The sequence below is a fragment of the Onychostruthus taczanowskii genome, unplaced genomic scaffold, assembly GCF_017590055.1.
Source record: "Onychostruthus taczanowskii isolate IOZ18803 unplaced genomic scaffold, ASM1759005v1 scaffold13, whole genome shotgun sequence".
In the NCBI taxonomy this organism is placed as follows: domain Eukaryota; kingdom Metazoa; phylum Chordata; class Aves; order Passeriformes; family Passeridae; genus Onychostruthus; species Onychostruthus taczanowskii.
This window is the reverse complement of record NW_024498462.1, coordinates 6178916-6194533: the sequence shown is the minus strand read 5'-3', so window position 1 is coordinate 6194533 and position 15618 is coordinate 6178916. Positions and strand designations below refer to the sequence as shown.

Genomic DNA, 15618 nt, shown 5'->3' with positions numbered 1-15618 from the left:
AGGTTTTAGAACAGGAACCACTCAATTTCTGTTCAGATGAAACATATTAACCCACAGTTCTCCTTCTTACCATATTATTGAACAGCTATTACTTCCAAGTCACTAGACTTTACTGTAATACACATTCAGTATTTTCAGAAACAAAAACTTTACCTTCATACCCTATGGTTCTTGTATGCAATTCCTAACTATGCATTTAAAAAAAAACCTCTGGAGTATTTTATCAAATATCAACCATGACTCCCCTGCAAACATGCTCCTCATTCCTGGGGGAAAGTCTTGTTTATTATGTACAGTCCCTTTGTTCATGCCAGCCTTACATAACTCTACAAGTTCAAGTGGAAGGTACCAAGATGGTTTTCAGCTCTTTTAAGAGAACATTAAGCATTCTCCTGTAAAATACAGTAAGACTCCCACTCAAATAAGGAAATGAGTGCTTTTAATGACAGAATTTTACAACTTGAAAACTAATTTCTGTGTGTAAAAAAAAACCAAAATAAGGTAAATCAAACAAACAACAACAATAAAAACAAAGGAAAAAACAAAACAAAACAAAAAAACAAACAACTGCAGAAAATCTGTTATTACTGACTGCAGTTCAACCACCAACCACAAAACCCAAGAATTAATAATGGAAATACATTACCTGATAAAATTTGAATTTGAACCCAAGGATATGGCATAGAGTTTGAGGTTCACACATGTACATGTAAGATTCTATCAGTGGTACAAAGAAATCATCATACTCAGGCCTGCACTCATAGACTTCTAGGATGATATCCAAAACTCTGTTAGGATCAAGATTGAAACATCCTAGTGGAGAAAGACAGAGCAGAAAACCTTCATTTTCATCCTCATACTGTTTCTAAAACACAAATGCATTAGTTTTTAAAATTAATTCTTTTCAGTTACACTTGAACCTGATTTATCAGTAGCAAAATAATCTGGATCATCTATAAATACAGCACTGCTCATTTTGATTTGTCAAATATTGAACTACACAAAAATACTAAACAGGACTTCCAACCCAGATTACAGCAAAAGTAGAAATTAACAACTTAAAGGGAACATTTACAGTTAAAAACCTGACCTCACCAAGACCACAGGGCCAGCAAAAGGCATGGGCTGCTGCTTCTTCTCTTGCGCTGCTGCACATACTCATTCAGTCACACCAATCAGCCAGCTAGTGATTATTTTACAACCCAAAAGCTTTTCTGGTTTGAGCTAGACCCTGATCCTCCAGGTGATCCTGCCCTGTCAATTCAGCATTACTGCCAGCAGAAGAGAGGAGTTTCTTTATCAGGCTGGGAACACGTACTTTTTTTATAAAATGGCAGCACAGCCTTTTGCCCATTACTACACTAGCACCCTATTAGGCACAGGTGCAAACATCAATAAATTTTAAAGAATTCTTTATTCAGAAAGGAAGTGTAAAACAAGGGTAACTACAGGTATTTCCTGTTTTTAACATTCTCCACTTTGTGAGATTCTCATCATGACTCAACTTAGAAATATAGAAAAATCACTAAAAGAACTAGATAAAGGAAGAACATTTACTACTTCTCATTTCTCTCCACAAGGAATCACTCATTCAGTATCTTCAAGAATAAAGAATGTTCATGCATTGAACTGATACATTCAATAGCAAAAAGCATTACTTTGTTATGCTCCAATCTGTCTGACAAGCATATCTTCAAAAGATGTTAAAATCACTGCATGCATATCTAAGGTTACACCATAAATTCAGTATTTCAGTTAAGTATACCTATGCAACATTCCCAAAATTAATTTTTCCACAGAAATGGGAACTTCAAGATACCATAATTCTATCCAAGCTGATCTACTTTCTGTAGTCATAAGATCATACAGGAAAACCAATGCTCATATTCTTTCAATAAATTCCTTACCTATTAAAGATTTGATATTTTCAAGGATTAAATCACTAGTGATATTTCCAGATAAGTCTTGACCCAATTCTGCAATAAGCTTTGCATAACCTTCATTCTCTTCTCTTAGCAAATTAAACTTCTGTTGCTTATAACTGCAAATAAAGAGAAATTAAATACTGTTGTGTAACATGCATCCAGTGAAGCTTACTTACGCTCTCAGCAATTTGTTACACAAAATGCTAATTCTGAACACATTTTTAAGAACTTGTTATTAACCTGAACTGTTGCAAAAACTATTAAATGCAGTATATGAATACCTGTAATGTAGCATGCATTCTCCAAACAAATCCAGCTCTTATTTCAAATGCAGACAATTAAAAAGATTAGACTTGCACTTAACAGGAAAGCTTGTTCTACACACTGCTCTGGAGAACTGCTCTGTGGCAGTCCATGCTTAAGAATCTATTCTTATTTCATGTGATGTTCTTTGACACTGAAACATTGGATGCAGAGACAGAAACCAAACACACACCAAAAAAAACATAACCTGTGTTGCCCAAACTAAAATAACTATGTTTGCCTAGTTATGAAAACAAAACCTATTCTTAACTGATGCAAGAGCAATAATTAATTTAGTTATACTTCGTAAATTCGCATATCACAAATAAATATTAATTAATCTGCAGATATGGAATCCCTGTAGCAAAAGCCATAGCTAACCTGATAAAGATTTTACACTTCTCAAGAGTTTGAGAACTAAGGGCTAACAAAATTCTTTTGCCAATGGCAAGTTCAAGTGCAACAAAAAGTATTTCCCAAAGAAAACTGAGTACTTGGTAGAAAACATTGTTAGCAGACTAATCATCATTGCCCCATCCCACCCACTCCCCAAACAACCCTTGCCCCAAAACTTACAATAGTTTTGTCTTTATTTTAACAGATTTTTGATTGAACTGTTGAGACTGCTTGATGAGTCCCAATGACTCCAGTGTCTCTGGATCTAAACGCTCCTTTAGGACAGTGTCAGATACAAGATACTAAAAAACACCAAAAACACACACCAAATTGTCAATTACAAAGACCTAGAAACCACACAATTACTACTTTACTGCATATTTACAAAGAGTGTTCTTTATTTTTTAAGAAGTCTTATTTTCATATGCTGAACTTTCTTCAAATCAAGCTTATCCCATGCATTTAGGAATGTTACTTCTAAACACAAGAGGAGGTTACATTAAGAAGTGCAACTCAAGGCATACTTCAGAAGTAAAATTTCTGGTAAACTTGCAGGTGGAAAAGTTTAAGTTCTCTCAAAACTCTTTAAAGAACTCAACAGGGAGCTGTACTATATTCTTCTATTACAACACTTTGGAGATGAATTTTTAAATTATTTGGGCAATTGGAAAACACTCCTACAGTCTTTTCTGGAGAAAAATAAAATCAAGCCTCAACACTCCTATTTTCCTTGTCAAATTTTGACATGTAATTTTGCCAGGTATAACTTACCAAACAGGCCAATACCAGTTGTGTAAAATGATCCCTCTTATTTTTTTCTTCTAAACAACTTGTTTCAATATCTACAAAAGAAGATGGGGAAAAAAGGCAATTTTTACTTGTGAAATTTTGAGAGTTTCTTCTTTTAGTAGCTATTCTGATAAAAACTAATGATAACACAAGGCAAAGGAACTTATTGATAGCATGGCAGTTTCTTGCCACTTCCCACCCACTCATCTCCCACGGGGTTCACGTAATATTTTGATGACCATTCTCACACATCCACAAGTCTCATGAAAAGGTAAAACAAAAAACCAGAGGAATGCTGCAATAACTTTTCTTGCCATTCTTTTTGTTGCAATAATGTTTATGGCAAGCATTAAAGATCAACAATAAGCACAAAATCAGAAATATGAACCAGTGAAGAGAACTGCATGAGCCTGGCCTTAAGGTCATGTTCTAATCTTTTTCCCTGTGGCTTCAGAGAATACCATTTGCTGTCTGCCTGCAGCCTTTTACCAGCTATGGTTCTGTATTACCATTAATATCTTCTGTATTGTCAACTACTGAAAGCAATTCACTCCTATGGGAAGACAGGCCATGGAACACTGGCCAGGGGAGCAAACCTTCTAAAGCAGTTTTTAAAAAGCACATCATTACAGGAAGTGAGGAGCTGCACAAGGAGTAGAAAACTCTGCAGCACAATGCAAGACAGGCCTTGCAATAAACAAACCAACAAAAAACCCACCACACATACCCACAGAGAAAACATCAGCAACAAACATGTCAGAAAGAAGACCCTAAAGAGACTGAAAACCAGTGACTGTAGCAGGGTAGAAGTGCAGGCAACCAGCCAGATCAGCCTGGACCTTAGCAGCCAAGACTCTCAGACAAAGAACAAGCCACACTAAAAATTTTTTCCAGCATTTTTCCAGTGTATGTGGATGAGTGGACAAATCAAAATTCTCATATATTGAAATACACAGTCGGGAAAAAAAATCCTGATAGTAGCAAATACTAATTAGAGTAAAAAAGGGGCTAGAGGAAACAAGCAAGAAATTGCCAAATGTCCTTTGCCCCAAAGTTTGAAACTCAGCTTCTCAGCCACACTATTCTCTGCTGCTAGTGAAAGCATGACATTTGGCTACACACTAATTTAAAGGAAAGAGGGAAAAGACAAATAAATAGAAAATGGGCAGACAGATACATTAGTTTCAGTTATTCAAGAAGCAGCTAATTCAAGTCTTCTAATGCAGACTAAAAAAGAAAAGGACATCAGTGTAATAGCGCATTATGAAAACTAATTATTACAAAATGATGATACAAGTACACAGAATGAAACAGTATGAACAGAAGTCAAAATGTATCCCTCAGATGTACACAACCTAGGCTGCACATGCAAGCTTAATGAGGTGCCTCTCTTCACAAGCAAGCACAGCACAGAAGATGCCTCATTCCTTCAATACACACAACACACAGGATCTGTGATGAGCAGACCAGCAAAAGAATTCTGTGAAATTTGTTGAAAAACACAGACATGGAGCAAGACAGAAACTGCAGACAGTTAAAGCTGGAAGACATGAGAGCAACAGCTTTGGATCAATATTACAACATAAAAATCCAGAAGTTATCACCAGAGTAAGACATGCACACCTTTAAAGCCTGCTCAGCTGGCAGATAGTGACTCAATGCCATGTGCCTTTAGATTTCTGGACAATTAGCTCCATTTCACTAAGACTGACTGTACAGACAAAAATATTTACAGAACACATTCTGAGGAGAAAGGATCTACCTACCAGTAAGTCAACTTTTATTAAAAACATTTAAGAATGATAACATCACTAAGTCACTGATGCCATTAGCTAACATCCAACATTCTTACAAGCTAGCTCCTTTAACTATCCTTGGCAGATCAACTTCCACTGCCTTTAATAGGCAAACTTCTGGAAACTATAACAGAACAAAGCAGAATGAAAAGACATTAACAAGTGAAGTACAGATACACCGAGGAAGAATCAACACATGCTTCAAAGAGAAATCATGCTTTACAGATTTAATGAAATTTCCTGAAGAAGTCAACAAGCAGATACACAAAACATTAATTTCTCTAAATCTGTTGCAATGCTGAAAGGGAGGGAACCCAACTCACCTAATATGCAGAATACATCAGCTAGGATAGAAGGCATGTCTTCTCGGAATTCCTAAGAAACAAGATCCCATTTAATGAATGTAAAAATTCCAATATGCAAGTTTAGAAAATGTTTGCATTATATAAAATAATGCTCCATCATAAAGGTCAGATCACTCATTATTTATATTCTTAATAATTCATATTAACAATGAAGATGTTTAATTACTGACTAATATCTAATGTAAGTGCTGTACTAATTATTGATACGTAGTGACACCCTGTAACCTTGAAATACAATTTAAGAAGTGTGTTTTGTGACCAGGGACAAAACCCCCTGGGTTAGTCCCTCCACCTCCTTGGCCCAAGGCTCTTTATCCCTGTGTGATGAGCAAAGCCCAGAAAGAGACCTGCAGTTTCTCAGGCACCAAAGAGATTGCAACTTCCTACAGCAACCAAAGATCCAACATTTCTCATGCCACCCCAAGAGCAAGAGCCTTGCCTTCCCTCAATACCAATGCTCAAGTTCAAAAAACCCAAAAAGGTTACAGTAGATTACTGCAACACATTTTTTTCCTTAATGTTCCACACACATCAAAACAGCAACTTCGCAAAAATAAGAAATAATTTCTAAAAGATTTTTAATGTATTTTTCCTAGTTCACAATCTTAAGAAACCAGTATTTGGTAAGCTTGTAAGTTTAGAGGAAATTACACTCTTGCTTATTTTCTCCACTTATTCAAAGTATTTTAAGAAAAACCTTTTTCAAACAAAAAGTCAGTCTAATGCATTATTTCAAGGGCCATCACAGAACCTGGACATCCCAACAGTAAAGTGAAACATTGTCACACTGCTATAAAAATCAGAAGGTGGTATCACAGATGTGCTACATGAGCAAGTTTGTTTCTAGCATTTATTAACAACTTATTTATTAATAACTTCAGTCTTCATGTGCCGTTTAAAAGTGACTTAACTTTTAATTTATGCTGAAACATCTATTCCTCACCACAAAAAGTAGAGGGAAAAAACAAAACCCTGCCAGTCTACATCTATATCAATTACACACAAATGAAGAATTTGACAAGAATGACTTTTTAAACATGTCAAAGATAAATCTCTCCAATATTTTCCTACTTGGATGTCTTCTGGGCTTTTATAAGAAAGATTTTAGTAAGTATGCAATTGTTACAAATAGATACTTACTATGACATCACCAAGAACATTAGAAGCTTGATCATGCTTTAAGTTTCCTCTGACAACGTGGTAAGCAAGCTCATACAAAGCCTGCTGAATATCTGTGGAAAGACAAGAGATGACTAAGGAACACATTAGCTAATCCTTTGTCTGTTAAAACAATGTTTACAGTAATGCAGCAGACAAGTAAAGGGGATACGCTTCCCTTACCAATAAAGGGGATTATTTTGTTATTGCTAATAGATTAAAATTGATCATCACAATCTAAGATTTCACACAAGCATAAAGTGAGTGATGATCCACTTTCTCTGGAGAGTCCATGGAGTAACAGTAAAATGGGAAGAAAAATTACCATCCTGCATACAGTAACCTGTATCTTGATAGGTGGCTAAACAAAGACACCTTTACCTTTTAATTCACATCAATATCATATTATACACAAATAGAAAACATTACAGTACTTTCCCAGTCATGTCTCATCACAGATATGCTCTCAAAAACCATTTCTCTAAAAGAAAGTAAAATTCAATTGGAGAAAAAATGCTTGATAAGGATTATTTCTTCATTTTTCTAAGGAAAGTCTCCTATAACTCAAGAATGCAACCCTAAAATTACTTGCAATAAGCTGAAGCACTAAACAGAGGTATTCCAGTTGAGAAAAACGTTGCAAAATGTAAACATGGTGGTTGTAAAATCAGCTGTGAGAAACCTGTAAGGTTCTTCAATAATACAAAAAAATGTTGTGTTTTTACTATATGAATAATAACAAAACCCCATGCTTCCACCTTGCACTTTTACCACATGGTCTGCTCAATAACCTATATTCAATAACAAGTTATACAGATCTTAATGCCTTAAATCATGCAGTCAGTAATGTGGTGACTACAGACGGCTGTGGGTCAATTAAAACAATTCATTTTTTACACAGACAGGATAATTTCACACTTGCACACCTTAGGGTTCATATATTTAACTTTCAAAATAAAATCTAGTTTTGTGTTGAGTTTGCAAAATGGAATTCCATTTTCTACAGCACAGATCAAACACTGCTGCCATGACCCACTACAAAAAAAAAAAAAAAAAAAAAAAAAAAAAAAAGCACCTGGATGTCTGAAAGCAGTCCTGGTAGTGGATGTTGGTATTTGTAGTATTCACCTTTAGCACACACTAATGTTCACCATACATGAACATGCCAAGCACATACCAAGCAAAGGTACCATAATCAACTGTTTCCAGGTTTGTTTTCTATTCAACTAAACCAACAAACACACAACAAAAAAACTTACCTCTGAAACCCACATCATGATTTTTGTTTTCACTGAGAGCACGACACAGCTGCACACTAAAATAAAACAAATGTTTGAAAATAAATCATTAGATTTTGAATCATTAGGATACAAATGCTTTGGGGTTTTGTTTTCGTTGATGCTTTGGCTAAAACAGCTTTAGATTTGGGCAGTTTAAATGGACGATGACATTTTAATTTCTCCAAAGTAAACCCTAATTCAGAGAACTTACAGCAAGAAACAAGATTCCCAGTAGATCTCATACACATGTAAATATTCTTCCTAACATTATACCTCCTTGAGAAAAGTAAGAACATGAGGCAATGTGGAAGCATGGAAGTCCTAGCAATAACTTACTGTCATTATCCAATGAGGAAATGCTTCTCAAAGAATTATTATGATAGTTTTCAAACTCCTGCTTGTAAAAAACTTTCAACATTAAAATATGTGCATAATTTCCTCATGCAATGTTTCACCAAGAGTAAGACAGAATTTTTCTTTATTCTAGTCCCTAAAAAAATCCACTCTAGGAAGCAAAAACCTGTCATGTTGCATTGTCACTGGCTGCTTCCAGGGCTCCCTCAACCAAACAGCCATATGCAAAAAGCACTCCAAGTACTGTGCAGACTGTTACATGGGATAAATTAATAGTTCTCTGTGTTAGAAAATAAATGCTTAAAGAACAGGCTTCTTCACTACCCTGACAGATTAGAAATGGACATGTTTCCAAGATATAAGGACCTTCCCTCTTCTCTACCACTACTGTCACCCCAGCAAGAGATTTCAAAAGCAGTTCCATATTTAAAAGTGACAGTATTTAAGAAAGGTAGTGATTTATCTTTATCATAACAGACACCAGAGAATATTTTAAGAACTTCTGTCACATTTGCACATTCTCAACCAAAAGTTCACGAATTTTGCAAAGTATCTTTCACGTGCAGAAACTGAGGAGGGTATCAGAGCTATGTCTCAGTCCTACATAAGATGGCAAGACCACAGTTTGCTGTGGGAGCCATTTTAAGCCGTCTCAAATAAAGCAGATATGTGCAATTGTTACAGAGGCCTATCATGAAAAATAACAGTAAAAAATAGTTCTGCAGCAATCCATTACTCATTCTATTTGCATCCTATATAGATTAGCACTTCTCTAGCAAGACTAAACAGCTGTTCCAGCAATCAAAGGATTATAATTGGCAAATATAAGGTATACAAACCATTCAGACAACTGGAAACTAGGGAGTTTCACACATAACAATCAGCAGAAACATAGAACCTCAGCAAAAAACAAAGGTATGGCTAAGATGTATATTGCATATATGTATATTCTCTTCAATGCTTTTGAAGAGAATGCAATATATTTGGAAATAACCAGAATAGACAGCAAAACAGGTACTTTATTTTTCATTAATGGTAAGCAAACATTTTTTAAAGAATAGATTTTTTTCTCCCAGCTGTCCCAAAAGACTGTATCAATTCAATAAAAATCAATTTTCTTAAATTTTGATTACTTCCATATAAAGAAGGTACTCTATAAGCACTCCTTTTTAAATTCTCTATACAAATAACAGTAAATTGAAAGATCAGATGAAAAAAAAAAAATTTGAGATAGACACTTTGTTCCCTATGTCCTAAGATGGTATCCTCAATGAGGTTACAAGAGCAACAGCCCTGTCTGCTTGGACTGACGAGTTGTTTTAAGTACATCTTAATACAAAATCAGAGTTTCAACCCCTTCCAGCAGTATTAAAATAGTATTAACAACACCACATTACTTTAAAACACAAATCTGCTCGATCAATATAATAAAAAACTCTTAAGATGATCTGCAAAACAACATGCTTAATATTTGCAATTAGAACCCCGTGAATTATTAATCTGGAGAAAAAAAAAAGGAAGGCAAAAGTATTTCTTTTTATGATTCTATTCTTTTTAGAGGCATTCTCTCAAAGCAAGAGCAGCTTTCCTGTAGGTGCTGCCAGGCAGTACAGCTGCACTGATTTAATGGTTTGTTGCTGCAGAAATGGGACATTCACAAACACTTCCTCCCTTCTCAGCAGCAGTTTTAGCCCTTCCATCAGTTACATCAGTGCAACTGACAAACCTGGCAGAAAACTGGTCAAAACCCAAGTCTTCAGCCACTTCTGCAAGTTGAAGCACTTTCCAGAAGGCCACAGAGGCACCCTGGTGACTGAAGCCAAGGCAGAAGCCCTCCTTTCCAGTAACAAGCAGCTGAAAGATTAGTTCATCTAGTCTCAGCTGAGTGCATGAAATTAAAATCACAGCAGCTGCACCTTCACCAGACACAATCTGGTAAGTGTTCATTTGACTTATCACTCTGACCTGGCAGCTCATTGCTGCAAGCTTAGGATGGAGAACTTCCCTACTCTACTAAAACCTACATCTCTTCATCTGAAAGTAAAACTGTTTTTAAAAAATCCACACAGAATCCATCAAAAATGTTTTTAAAAATCCACACAGAATCACTTTTGAAAACCACAGTTTCAAAATTAATTTTTTTTTTGACTATGCTGGGATAGATTTGCTCAGAGCACAAATTGTGAAGCAGTGTGAACGAGTTTGCACGGCAGAAGCAGCAGCGGAACTGAGACCTCCCAACTCACACACCACACAAGGTCCTATAACCTCCATTTCACTCCCACGCAGGGACTAAAGCAGTAATTATCACAAAGTGCACGTGCCTGCCAGCATTTCAGTAGATGCATAACTTAAGTGATGCAGGTAGTTCTTCAGCTGAGATAAAGTACAATCAATTGCATTTTGCAGTCAGGATGGCACAACTACACCAAACTCTTGATGATTCTCAGCCCTTCACTTGCATGAGCAATGTTACAGTGTTGGGTTAAAGTAACAAATGAGCTCGAAGTGCCTGAAAGATCAAGCCTCAAAATTTCACATTCACAGAATGTTACGCTTCTTCAGTTTATCTTCAAGCTTAACACATTGCATGAACTGCCAGGCAGGCACTTTATTAAAGCCTTCCATCCACACTAAAGGCTCCCTGACGTGCTGAGTCTCCCCCAGAACAAGCTAAGGTCCAGTTACCGTGTGTGTTATAAATGTCCACGTGGGCTGCAGCCACAGACCAGCATCTTGCTGTGGAAAACACAACAATTTTCCTACAAAGACAGCACACACAAGTAGGTCTATAAGGAGTCCAGACTGAGCAGCATAAATAGTCACATTTGCACACCAGTCTCTCCCAGTAGCAAATAAATGAACATAATTTAGTAAAGTGTACTTAGAGCAGGATCTGAACAAAAAAGTGACGTGTAAGGTGACCACATCCTGACCAGTGTAGTTCTGGCAACTACATACACTTGAAACTACCACATTTATGTATTTCTGTTAGATGCTATTACACATCAGTAGCTTGATTAATTAAATTCAAAGCTCGTACAGTTTTGACCAATGTCTCTGAACAATGTCTTAGAAACAAATGGTCACCACTGCATTACTAATTAACATTATTAACACTCTTAAGACACACAAAATCCTTACCTTCTGATTTCTGGGTAGTACTGTTAAACCATGACAAGTTGATCACACAATCAAAAATATCACACCATTAAAAAAAAAAATAAAAACCTCAAACCAAAACAACACCAAAAAACCCCCAAAAACAACAACAAAACAAAAAAAAACTCAGAGCAATTATCTTAAGCATCCATTATTAATTCTTGTAGAAGCTGAAACGCCAAATTAAAACAAACCATTTTCTTCTCTCAATATAGCTTCACGTTCCCCCAAAACACAGAAATGTGTTTTCATTTAGGTAACTACTACTGCCAAAATACTATCTCAACTGATCTAGCCAGATCATGTAAGCCATTTCATGCTCCAGCAAGTAAGTATTTTTTTCCATAAGAACTAATCTTTTCTAGTAATTATGAAGGGGTTTTATCCCCTTAAAATGCCTACCAAAAACCTCCTAAATTTTTGTAATTCTTCTATTTGCTAGTAATGTCAGTTTTGCCATCCTGCAGCATCCACCCCCTTCCCACTTGTCTTACATCATTATAATGAGTAGTCCTCACTTTGAACCACAAAGACCAAGACTGAACTTGGGCCTAGACCTAATTTTTATTCTTGGGCATACTGGTATTAGACAAATAATTCAATAAAAATAAGTAGTGTTATTGAATTTATTCCCTTTTTACTTTAATGCTTAAAGACATTTCATGGGTTTCATTCTGAAGTGATAGCATCCTAGCTCTGTTTTCCTCTAGTTAGTCAGGAGATAGGAAGTTTTGGAGAAAGAAAGAACAAGTTACATACTGAAGACTTTCCAATAAAGTTGGCTTCCTAAAAAATTCTCTAAATATTGTCTACAGGTATACACCTTAGATTCTAGAAAATAAGTTCATGCATATTCCTCAAACTTACAAAGCTACCACTGCAAAACCTGACAACTGTTATCCAGACACAAGTAAATTTCTTTTAAAACAGATGGCCTCATCTGCAAACTGCTCTTTAAGTCACGCCTGAACATCATTTAGGCAGTCTTCCAAATGAAGTGCAAATACCACAAATACAGGAATCCAGCTAATCATTTTGTTTTATTGGTCCCATGGCAGATGAACACTTTCTTCCCACCCTGTTTAAGAAGTACTGCTCTGAGGGGAGAGAAGAATGCTCGAAGGTTTTATCATGGCCAAAAGCCATGTAAGTTGCATCTTACAAAGCTCAGAGTGCTGAGAACCCAGAGAACACAGTGCAGTTGCCATTACATGACCAGCTAGGAAATGTCTGTTCTCTTTCAAACTCCACACAGCTTCTCAAGATGTTCAGCTTGTGTATTAACACAATAATGGTTCCACCATAATTCAAACCAAAAATTACATGGCTATAAAGTGGGCCCCCTTCACTACAAAATGGTGGCTCTAGAAATAACAGTGTTTTGTGCAGGGATTCTCTACATTCTCTCATCTCCAACCCACTGCCGTTTCCCTCACGCACAAGGAAGATTCATTGCCAAAGCTGCACAGCCTTTCAGAAATCACGAACAAAAGAAAGTAATAAACTGAGTGATTATCAAGAAGTGTTTCTCTAAGTATTCCTTGCAACATCCATACTTAAAACTGCAAAATTTAAAATTTTGTTGTTATTTAGAACAAAAACCAAAAGCACATGGAAGAATTAAAATAAGAGCACATCAAAAACACGCAGCTCGTGCAGAGAACATCCCTGTTTAAACTAACAGAAAAACATGAAATGACCAAACTGGTGAAGCACCCCTTGAAGAGCTGTACTCCTGAAACGCAACATTTAGTGAACGTGCACATTAAGATGGCTTAAAACAGACACAGGCCCAGAATGGAAAGCTCCTGGCACACCTGGATTCATTTGAGCGGTCGCAACCAGAACCCTCCGTGCACAAAGGTTACTTTGTGGGACAGAACAAGCGTGACTACCTGATCATATTTTGCCTGGGTCAAAGAACACGGGACCAGTCCTACCACAGTCGGTTAAAAAGGGGGAACGGGGGCTGGGGCCTCTGCCACAAAAGTCAGTACCGTAGAGCCAGCGACACAGGAACACCGCAGGGTCCGTATTACCACGGGGGGCGGCTGAAGACGAGCCCGACCCCCGAAAAATCTGGCCCAGAGGCTGGAAGGGGGCGCTCGGGGCGCCGGGGAAGCAGGGCCCAGCTACGGCGGCCGAGCGTCGGCGGAGGGCGGCAGCACCCGGCCGAACCGGACGGGAGGGCGGCCCAGGCCCTGCTCCCGACCACGGCTTCGACCCCACGCCCAGCAGCAAGGACGGAGCCCCGACTGACGTCCTCTCCGCCGCCCCCCAGCCTCCCCGGGTTGGCGAGGCCCGGGCGCCCTCGCCTCCCTCCCACAGGCCGCAGCGCCCATCCCTCCCCACGGCGAGGCCCCGCACTCACAACTCGCTCTTGCCGCCTTTCTCCCAGTTCTTTATCCACTCGGCCGGGAGCAGCGCCGCCATTTTCCCCGTGCAGCGCCGAGGGCCCGGATGGAGCAGCGGCGGCGCCGGGTCAGAGGGGACGGACGGGCCGCGAGAAACCGCGGGACGCGGCCGCGCCGTGCAGGGAGGCGGCGGTGCGGACTGCGCCTGCGCGCGGGGGCCGCGGGGTGGTGCCACGACCGCGCGTGTGCGTTAGAACGGGGAGACGGGGCGGGGCGCCTCGCGCGCGTGCGCGCTGGAATCCCGGGGGCGTAGGGCACCGTGCGCGCGCGTTAGAGCCGTGTGGTGGTGTGTGTGCGCGCGCGTTAGAGCCGTGTGGTGGTGTGTGTGTGTGTGTGCGCGCGCGTTAGAGCCATATGGTGGTGTGTGTGTGTGCGCGCGCGCGTTAGAGCCGTGTGGGGGTGTGTGTGTGTGCGCGCGTTAGCGCCGTGTGGTGGTGTGTGTGTGCGCGCGCGTGAGAGCCGTGTGGGGGTGTGTGTGTGTGCGCGCGTTAGCGCCGTGTGGTGGTGTGTGTGTGCGCGCGCGTGAGAGCCGTGTGGGGGTGTGTGTGTGTGCGCGCGTTAGCGCCGTGTGGTGGTGTGTGTGTGCGCGCGCGTGAGAGCCGTGTGGGGGTGTGTGTGTGTGCGCGCGTTAGCGCCGTGTGGTGGTGTGTGTGTGCGCGCGCGCGTTAGAGCCGTGTGGTGGTGTGTGCGTGTGCACGCGTTAGAGCCGTGTTGTGCTGTGCGCGCGTTAGAGCCGCGTTATGATGCGCGCCCGCGTTAGTAGAGCGGGGCGCGGAGCCCCGCGCGTGTCCGTGGGGCGCCGCCAGCCCCGAGTGCGGCGGAGGGGCGAGATGTGTTGCTCGGAGGAGTGGCGAGAACGGTAAATCTTCTGAATAAAGCGGTTAAAAATTTGCGTAGAACTTACTGTGGCACATGTAAATGGTCGTTCCCATACAAGCACTTAGGACAGACAGCTGTGTGGATGTCGTATTCCGTGTCACCCCTCATGCCTATTTTATTACATGTCGCTTGTCTCCATTAAGTTTCCATAAGTTGTTCTGTGTTCCCTTCAGTTTCTAACTGCGCTATTAGGGTTGAAATACTCCATTTGGTCTGATAGCACATGTTTTTAGTCCTTCCAGACATTTCTCTTTCAAGTCACCTACGTTCTCAGTCTCGTACACATTTCCTCCTCTGCAGTAGTGCAAGTTGTCTCACAAATACGATGAAACTTCAGAAAACGGGAAAATTGAAATAAAATCTAAAGGTGAGGCCTCAGTGTCGGTGCCAGCACTGCTGTGCTTGCTTGCTGCCTTGTGCTCTGTTCTCACTGAAGTGAAACGTGCAGCGTGCACGTTACATATGTGTGTGTGTATATATATATATATATATATCTCAGTGAAACAGCTTTCCACTCGCAAAATAGCTCAGAAAGTCTAGCATTTCAGCAAATCTACATAACTCTGCCTGAGAGAGGGAACAGTGTTGTTTCAATTATCATTCTCAGGCAGTTCCTGCAGCTGTATGTTGTGCTGAGTGCTGCTGTTCTTGGGCTCTGTGAACAGCACCTACTTCGAGGGGATCCCTTACAGCCCCTAAACTCTGCATAACACAAGGAGTAAAGGAGGCAGATTCTCTGCTTCTCACACCTACATTTTAAATTAGATACAGACTGCATTCCAGGCATACCATATGCA

General features: G+C 39.6%; 1 protein-coding gene across 6 annotated transcripts in view; it reads right to left on the bottom strand.

Moving 5' to 3' along the window:
* THOC2 (THO complex 2) overlaps positions 1-14069 on the bottom strand; it is a 49810-nt gene extending 35741 nt beyond the window's left edge. For all 6 annotated transcript variants that reach the window (XR_005952048.1, XR_005952047.1, XM_041396321.1 and 3 more), the window contains exons 1-8: positions 13900-14069; positions 7992-8047; positions 6715-6806; positions 5533-5584; positions 3396-3466; positions 2805-2926; positions 1908-2041; positions 647-813 (exon numbers count right to left, since the gene is read on the bottom strand). Coding sequence is in view for 4 of the 6 variants with exons in the window: in XM_041396321.1 (XP_041252255.1) it covers positions 647-813; positions 1908-2041; positions 2805-2926; positions 3396-3466; positions 5533-5584; positions 6715-6806; positions 7992-8047; positions 13900-13961 (756 nt within the window). In the remaining 2 variants the exon portion in view is untranslated. The remainder of the gene's footprint in view (positions 1-646; positions 814-1907; positions 2042-2804; positions 2927-3395; positions 3467-5532; positions 5585-6714; positions 6807-7991; positions 8048-13899) is intronic.
* Positions 14070-15618: the final 1549 nt, after the last annotated feature.